Raw genomic sequence first — 9011 nt, 5'->3', positions numbered from 1 at the left:
ATCCAAATCCAAATCCTTCGATTTTTTCGGGTATCCGATCCGTTCCCACCCCTAACCCACCCCTAACACCCCTAACACAGATCACAAAACCAGATATTTGAAACCCCGAGGAAGAAAAGCTCCATTAACGACAGAGAAATCCAGGTGAAACAGGAGCCAATGAAAACATCATCTTCACCTGTCGGATAATGAAGATCTCTCAATGGAAAGCCATTTGCCAAATCATAACTTTGGTTCCGAAGCAGAAGATTCGGATCAAGTTAAAAACCCAGAAAATTTCCCGACAAGATCTGCAACCAGATCTATTAACTCTTGACGAAACCCTTTCACTGCTCTGATCGAACGATACAAACGGCGTTCCCATTTCAGGTGCATCTCATATGCTTTTGTTCTTGACCTCTGTTCGATGCTTATAATGGCAGTAATGGCTGGGAAAGTGATGCACACAAATGGGTTTGTGGCGAAGTTAATGAACAGGATCTATAACAGTAACATAGATATAAGTATATAAATCTGTATATATGCGTATATATACATATGTATTCAGGATCTCTCTTTGACTTTCACACTCAGACCACCATTGATCCTCAGTGTCAGAGACATTAGAAACTCAGGATGCTCCTCCTTCCTCGGAACATCGATCACAAACCTCTCCAAGACAGCCGCAGCGACAGATTTCATCTGAATATAAGCCATTTGCTTCCCTAAACACGACCTTGGTCCCGCATGGAACACTGGAAACTTGAACGGGTTCTCTGGTCGGAAAACGCCATTGCTGCTGATCCACCTCTCTGGATAGAACCTCTTGCAATCCTTCCCCCATATGCTCTCCATTCTTCCCATGGCGTAAGCGTTGTAGCTTATCCCCCATCCTCCTCCTACGAATGTTCCATCTGGCAACACGATATCCTTCAGACAAGACAGTGTGTCCACGTGAACTGGTGGATACAACCTCATGGATTCCGTTATCGAAGCGTGGAGATAGTTCATTTGTTTCAGATCCTCGAAACTGTAAATCTCTCCCGTTCTCTTCCCCGTTCTTGCCCGGATCGAGTTTAGCTCTTCGATGATCTTCTCCTCCACTTCGGGATGCAACGAGAGTAACCAGAAGAACCAGCTCAACGCAGAGGACGTTGTCTCTCGTCCTGCGAGGATGAAACTGATCACAATGTCCCGAAGCAAATCCGGAGAGTTCATCTCGTCGATCTTGATGAACCGTGATAGTAAATCCTCGTTCTTGTTCCCCGATTTCCCTTCCATCCTCGCACGGACGATATCATCCGCAAACCTGTGGACGGTATCGACAGATTCCTTCAGTATTCTCTCAGACCCGACATTGAACTTCCTCTTGAGCATCCATCCATGAGGGCTCAAGGACATGAACCGCTTCGAAATAAGCAAGGCGGCTGTGTCGAAGGCGCGCATGAACTCGGCACCAGAGGTTGCGTCACCGCCAAGGCAAGCTGGATCCACGTTGAATGCCAACTTGCAAATGTTGTCGAACGCGAATCTCTCCAACACGTCCTGAAAATCCAACACTTTCCCCATTTTCGCTGCTTCTGATAACATCGGAACCAACCTGAAAAACTCCATTGATCAAACACACACACACACTCACACACATATATATGTATATAAGCGAAGGATTGATGTATATCATCACCTGGAGGTGATTTCGAGGGTGGCGTTGCTGAATACGAATTCACGAAGCGATCTCGTGCTGAACTCGTAGCTCGCCGTCTTCCTCTGTTTCGACCACATCTCTCCGTCGGAATTGAAGATGCCAGAGCCAAGCAGATCTTCCAGATGAGCGATGAAGCGTTCGCCTTTCGGAAAGTTTTCGAATCTCGTCTTCAGCATACACTCGACGTTGGCAGGATTCGCCGTCATGACGAAGTGAATCTTCCCAGGTCTCCGGAAAACTGCTGTCTGAGTGGGACATCCGGCAAGAATCTCTGTTGTCCAGTCGAGAAACCGGTGACGGTTCTTCAACAAATCCGGCAAGCTTCCGAGGATCGGGTAAGACTTGAAGCCGGTCTCCGGCGAGTTATGCCGGCGTGAAGATGTGTTGATGATGAAGAAGAAGATGAGGAGGAGAGGGAGAATAAGGAAGAAGGAGGAGAAGAGCTCCATATTTTTTTTTTTTGGATTCAGAGAAGATTTAAAAAAAAAAAAGAGTTGGTCTGTGATTGAGAAGACGTCATACAACTTCAACTGTGTAGATATTTTATTGCATACCGTTTCTGTACGGACAATCAGATGGGTCGACCTTCAGGGCCCAAATTCTGAATTGGGCCGTATGGGCCCATTATCCGAAAGAGCAAGTTATTGGGCTAACATGGGCTACCCACAAAGGCCATTCGAACATTATCAAGGAGCATATGCCTGTCGGCCTTGGACCGAACTCAACACCTTATCAGCATTTGCAAATATTTGATTAAGAACCTTTTTAATTTTTATTACTGGAGTGTATAACTTTCTTTTTTTAATTCGATCCGGTTTAATTTAATTAGAGTTTGTTAATGAATGGTTTGATTCAGTGTTTTTTTTTTTCGTTTATTTCTTAATTCTTACATCGTATTACAGAATCGAGTTACTTATTTTGATTACTAACAAAATAAAATAATCTAATGTTAGACCAAACCGATAGTTAACCGGATATACACTCCAATATCCTTAATTATACTATATAATAAATGGAAAATATATAAATATTGCTTAATTAAGCTCCACGTTTATATCGGTGAACTACTCTTCCATTGCACAATCGATTTGTTTCCTCCCAAATGACTATCTAATTGGTTTTATTTTGATAGGTGAATTATATTATAATATTCCATAAAGAATCTTAATCATAAGGTATACAGTGATATTATATAATATACAAGGAGTTGAGCAATCATGTTATAATAAAAAAAATGGGCATTGAACATATCTACATCAAAATATCCAATGATCTATACATGTACAAATAGTTCAATTGATTAAATCTAGGTTTAATCGATCCAAATAAAATTCGACTGTCCATGAATTCACATATAACATATTTTAATCATAAGGTATACAGTGATATTATATAATATACAAGGAGTTGAGCAATCATGTTATAATAAAAAAAATGGGCATTGAACATATCTACATCAAAATATCCAATGATCTATACATGTACAAATAGTTCAATTGATTAAATCTAGGTTTAATCGATCCAAATAAAATTCGACTGTCCATGAATTCACATATAACATATTTTATGTTATAAATAAAATATATTTATGGTGGAGCCCACCGTTACTGTTCACACCGACTTACTGTTCATATATACGGTACTGTTCACACCGACCGTATACGTGAACAGTAACTTCGGGATTTCTATAAATAGGTCATTTGGGTTCTTTCATTTGTACACTTTCAAGAGAGAAATCAATAAGAAATACATCTTTCTCCATTCTCCCAAAATACTCTTTTCGGTTATAGTTAAACGATCTAATATCCGGGTCGTTTATATCTCTCCGAATTCATAACACGTTATCAGCACGAGCGCTCTTCTATAACTAAAGGTAAGATAACTTATCTTTAATACAAATATTTTCAATCTTATGATATATATATATGTATTCATTGATGCTTGAGTGGAATTACCCCAAGCTATATATGAATACCGATATTCTTTATAATTAATTTATGGACGGCTATGCCGCCTCGATTATTATTCATGGACGGCTATGCCGCCTTTATTATTACTATTTATGGACGGCTCTGCCGCCTTAATTGTTAATCTGGACGGCTATGCCGCCTTAAATATTTATTCGTTATTGGACGGCTGTGCCGCCTTAATTATTAATTTGGACTGCTTTACCGCTTTAATTATTTGTCTGTTATTGGACGGCTATGCCGCCTTAATTGTTAATATTGGACGGCTATGCCGCCGTACTTACTAATAGACTATTGTGTTTATTCTTTATGGACGGCAATGCCGTCTAAATTATTTTACTTCTGCATATGGTAATACCGCCACATATAAACAATTATATTATCTAATCTATATAAATTATAAATATTCACCATGCAAAATATTATCATATATATAATATTGATGGTCATTTATACGGAAAATGTTTTGAACAAAAAAAAATGTGTTAGTAATAAAGTTTACGATTAAAGTTTTATAAATTTTTTTTATATATCGTTATATTAATTATAAATTATTTATTCCCTCAATAATTAGTTAATTATATATTAGCATTATCAATTAATTTTACAAAATAGTTTAACAATTCGTTTTGATAAATTATTTCATGATATAAATTGTTAAAATCATTTATAAAATTTAAATAAAAAAAAAAAAAAAAACTCCAACGGCTATAATTAAAAAAAAAAAAATAAAAAAAAAAAAAAAAAAATCAAATTTTGGCTGCTCCTCCCCAACGGCTAGGAATAGTGAATTTTACCCTATAAATACACTCACCCATTCACTCAAAAACTCACACCAAATCATCCCATTCTCTTCTCTTCTCCCACGAAAAAAAAAAATTCTCAAGATGAATTTCATCAAAATTCTCTTTGTTTTAGCAATTTTAGCGGCAACTTTTTGTATTTTCTTTGATAAAAATCCCGATCCGTTTTTGTTTTCAATTTGCATTGCGGTCTTACCTCTCGTTTACATATTACTAATTATAGCAATTTATATGTAATCATGTATTTCACTATGTTGTATTATCCATGATAATGAATAAAGCTAATGTGTGCCGTATTTTTTGTTTTAGTCATAATGGCAAGAATGACAAATATCGAATTCGAGGTCCTCGACATATCGGGAAACAATTATTTATCATGGCAGTTAGATGCCGAATTGCATCTCGAATCAAAAGGTCTTGGTACCACTATTAAAGAAAAGGGTGCATCAAACGAGAATAAGGCGAAGGCACTGATATTGTTGCGACATCATCTTCATGATGATTTGAAAAAGGAATATTTGACAATCAAAGATCCTGCAGATCTTTGGTTAAAATTAAAAGACCGTTTTGATCATCAAAAAACGGTGATCCTCCCCAAGGCAAAATATGAATGGATGCACCTCCGGTTTCAAGATTTCAAGAATGTCAGCGAATATAACTCGGCAATGTACCGTATCACATCGATTCTAAAATTATGTGGAGAAACAGTCAGCGAAAATGAGATGCTGGAGAAAACTTTCTCAACAATGCATGCATCGAACATTATACTCCAACAACAATATCGAGAAAAGGGGTATACAAAATATTCGGAGCTTTTATCATGTCTCCTATTGGCAGAACAAAATAATGAGCTGTTAATGAAAAACCATGCATCACGACCAACTGGATCTGTACCATTCCCTGAAGCGAATGCTACAGAAAAAATATCATTCCCCGGAGTGAATGCTATGTCTTATAATGGTCGAGGACGTGGTTATTTTCGAGGTAGAGGCCGAGGACGCGGTCGTGGTGCCAGCCGAAGATGGATCAGAGGAGGTGATCAAGGAAATTCATCCCAAAATCATAATTTAATTTCCTTGATCACCTCCTCTGATCCATCTTCGGCTGGCACCACGACCGCGTCCTCGGCCTCTACCTCGAAAATAACCACGTCCTCGACCATTATAAGACATAGCATTCACTCCGGGGAATGATATTTTTTCTGTAGCATTCGCTTCAGGGAATGGTTTGTTTTCTGTAGCATTCGCTTCAGGGAATGGTACAGATCCAGTTGGTCGTGATGCATGGTTTTTCATTAACAGCTCATTATTTTGTTCTGCCAATAGGAGACATGATAAAAGCTCCGAATATTTTGTATACCCCTTTTCTCGATATTGTTGTTGGAGTATAATGTTCGATGCATGCATTGTTGAGAAAGTTTTCTCCAGCATCTCATTTTCGCTGACTGTTAAGAACCTAATATATCGCATATAAGAATATTCGGATGTGCAGTATATGTCCCGATTTCCCCACCACAACGGACAAAAATGGGACCACAAAGGAGACTTGGAATATATATTGGATATGATTCGCCATCCATTATACGATATCTGGAGCCACAAACTGGAGATGTTTTTACGGCTCGTTTTGCTGATTGTCATTTTAATGAAAATGAGTTCCCACCATTAGGGGGAGAAAATCATAGAATGGTGGGAAATGAAAATGATCTTAATTGGTGTACACCATCATTATCCCACTTTGATCCCCCAGCAAAACAACGAGAACTAGAAGTTCAAAGGATTATACATTTGCAGAATATTGCAAACCAGTTACCTGATGCGTTTGCAGATACAACTAGAGTAACAAGATCATATATAGATGCTGCAAATGTTCCTGCACGGATTGAAATTCCGAAAGAACAAACTAGAGAAAATTCGACAAACGATTCCAAAACACGCCTGAAGCGTGGACGACCTATTGGTTCTAAGGATAAAAACCCCCGAAAGAGCAAAGGGCCCAAGAAAAATGAAATGCTCAATTCGGAGGAACGCGTTCCAAATCAAAGAAATGAAGTACCTTGTGATGGTGGTATAAATCCAGATAATGAAAATCATGAGATCTCGATCAATTATATCAGTAATGGTACATTATGGAATCGAAAAGAAATCAAAGAGATTGATGATATATTTTCTTATAATGTATCAAAGGAAATCGATGAAAATGAGGATCCAGAACCCAGATCTGTTTTGGAGTGTCAAAAGAGACCAGATTGGAATAAATGGAGAGACGCAATACAAGCTGAATTAGATTCGCTTAATAAGCGAAAGGTATTCGGACATATTGTTATTAAACCGAAAGAAGTTTCTCCTGTTGGATGTAAATGGGTGTTTGTGCGGAAAAGAAATGAGCACAACGAAATTGTAAGATACAAAGCTCGTCTTGTCGCACAAGGTTTTTCCCAAAGACCAGGAATAGATTACGAAGAAACTTATTCTCCTGTTATGGATGCTATTACATTCCGATACCTAATTAGTCTTGCAGTTACAAAGAATTTAGAAATGCGTCTCATGGATGTTGTTACTGCTTATCTATATGGATCACTTGACACGAGTATCTATATGAAAGTCCCTGAAGGATTTAAAATGCCCGAAGCATTGAAAACAAAACCACGAGAGTTATGTGCTGTCAAGTTACATCGATCATTATATGGGCTAAAACAATCAGGGCGTATGTGGTATAAACGCTTGAGTGAGCACTTATTGAAAAATGGATATTCAAATGATCCTATATCACCATGTGTATTTATCAAAAAGACAATGTCCGGGTTTGTGATTATTGCTGTATATGTCGATGATTTGAATATCATTGGTACTCCCCACGAAATCCAGGATGCATCCACTTATTTAAAAGGGGAATTTGAGATGAAAGATCTTGGACAAACCAAGTATTGTCTTGGGCTGCAGATAGAACATTTGAAAGATGGAATCTTTCTACATCAATCAAATTATACAAAACGGGTACTAAAACGATTCAATATGGATAAGGCAAACCCACTTAGTACCCCGATGGTTAATAGAACATTGGACATTGAAAAGGATCCATTTCGTCCTCGCGAAGGTAATGAAGAGATACTTGGTCCTGAAGTACCGTATCTAAGCGCAATAGGAGCTCTTATGTATCTTGCAAATTGTACTAGACCGGATATATCATTTGCTACCAATCTATTAGCAAGATACAGTTCTGCCCCAACACGAAGACATTGGAATGGGGTTAAACATATATTTCGTTATCTTCAAGGAACTATTGATCTTGGGTTGTTTTATCCTAAAAGCACAAAACAAGAAATTGTTGGTTTTGCAGATGCAGGATATTTATCAGACCCACATAAAGGCAGGTCACAAACAGGCTATGTCTTCACAATCAATGGAACTGCGCTAGCCTGGCGTTCTCAAAAGCAGACCCTAGTCGCTACATCAGCTAATCATGCCGAGGTCATAGCATTACATGAGGCGAGCCGAGAATCAGTATGGTTGAGATCATTATCTCAACATATTCAAAAGGCTTGCGGAATACCTATTGACACAACGCCAACAACATTGTTTGAAGATAATGCTGCGTGTGTTGCACAAACTAAGGAAGGTTTCATCAAAAGTGATAGAACAAAACATATTCCTCCGAAGTTCTTCGCATATACCCAAGAGCTTGAAAAGAATAAGGAGATTGAAGTCTAAATGGGTGTTTGTGCGGAAAAGAAATGAGCACAACGAAATTGTAAGATACAAAGCTCGTCTTGTCGCACAAGGTTTTTCCTAAAGACCAGGAATAGATTACGAAGAAACTTATTCTCCTGTTATGGATGCTATTACATTCCGATACCTAATTAGTCTTGCAGTTAAACAGGAGAAACTTCTTTCGGTTTAATAACAATATGTCCGAATACCTTTCGCTTATTAAGCGAATCTAATTCAGCTTGTATTGCGTCTCTCCATTTATTCCAATCTGGTCTCTTTTGACACTCCAAAACAGATCTGGGTTCTGGATCCTCATTTTCATCGATTTCCTTTGATACATTATAAGAAAATATATCATCAATCTCTTTGATTTCTTTTCGATTCCATAATGTACCATTACTGATATAATTGATCGAGATCTCATGATTTTCATTATCTGGATTTATACCACCATCACAAGGTACTTCATTTCTTTGATTTGGAACGCGTTCCTCCGAATTGAGCATTTCATTTTTCTTGGGCCCTTTGCTCTTTCGGGGGTTTTTATCCTTAGAACCAATAGGTCGTCCACGCTTCAGGCGTGTTTTGGAATCGTTTGTCGAATTTTCTCTAGTTTGTTCTTTCGGAATTTCAATCCGTGCAGGAACATTTGCAGCATCTATATATGATCTTGTTACTCTAGTTGTATCTGCAAACACATCAGGTAACTGGTTTGCAATATTCTGCAAATGTATAATCCTTTGAACTTCTAGTTCTCGTTGTTTTGCTGGGGGATCAAAGTGGGATAATGATGGTGTACACCAATTAAGATCATTTTCATTTCCCACCATTCTATGATTTTCTCCCC

At 38.0% G+C, this 9011-nt stretch overlaps 1 protein-coding gene across 1 annotated transcript; it reads right to left on the bottom strand.

Annotated features, from left to right (window-relative positions):
* Positions 1–310: 310 nt before the first annotated feature.
* Positions 311–2137, bottom strand: LOC104803229 (cytochrome P450 94B3). The gene is made up of 2 exons (XM_010527132.1): positions 1664–2137; positions 311–1579 (listed from the first exon to the last, which is right to left on the bottom strand). The coding sequence occupies exons 1-2, from the start codon at positions 2131–2133 to the stop codon at positions 544–546; spliced, it is 1506 nt and encodes a 501-aa protein (XP_010525434.1). The 5' UTR covers positions 2134–2137; the 3' UTR covers positions 311–543.
* Between the last annotated feature and the right edge of the window lie 6874 nt (positions 2138–9011).

This window comes from Tarenaya hassleriana, unplaced genomic scaffold (assembly GCF_000463585.1).
Source record: "Tarenaya hassleriana unplaced genomic scaffold, ASM46358v1 Cleome82, whole genome shotgun sequence".
Classification (NCBI taxonomy): domain Eukaryota; kingdom Viridiplantae; phylum Streptophyta; class Magnoliopsida; order Brassicales; family Cleomaceae; genus Tarenaya; species Tarenaya hassleriana.
This window is presented reverse-complemented; position numbering and strand designations above follow the sequence as displayed.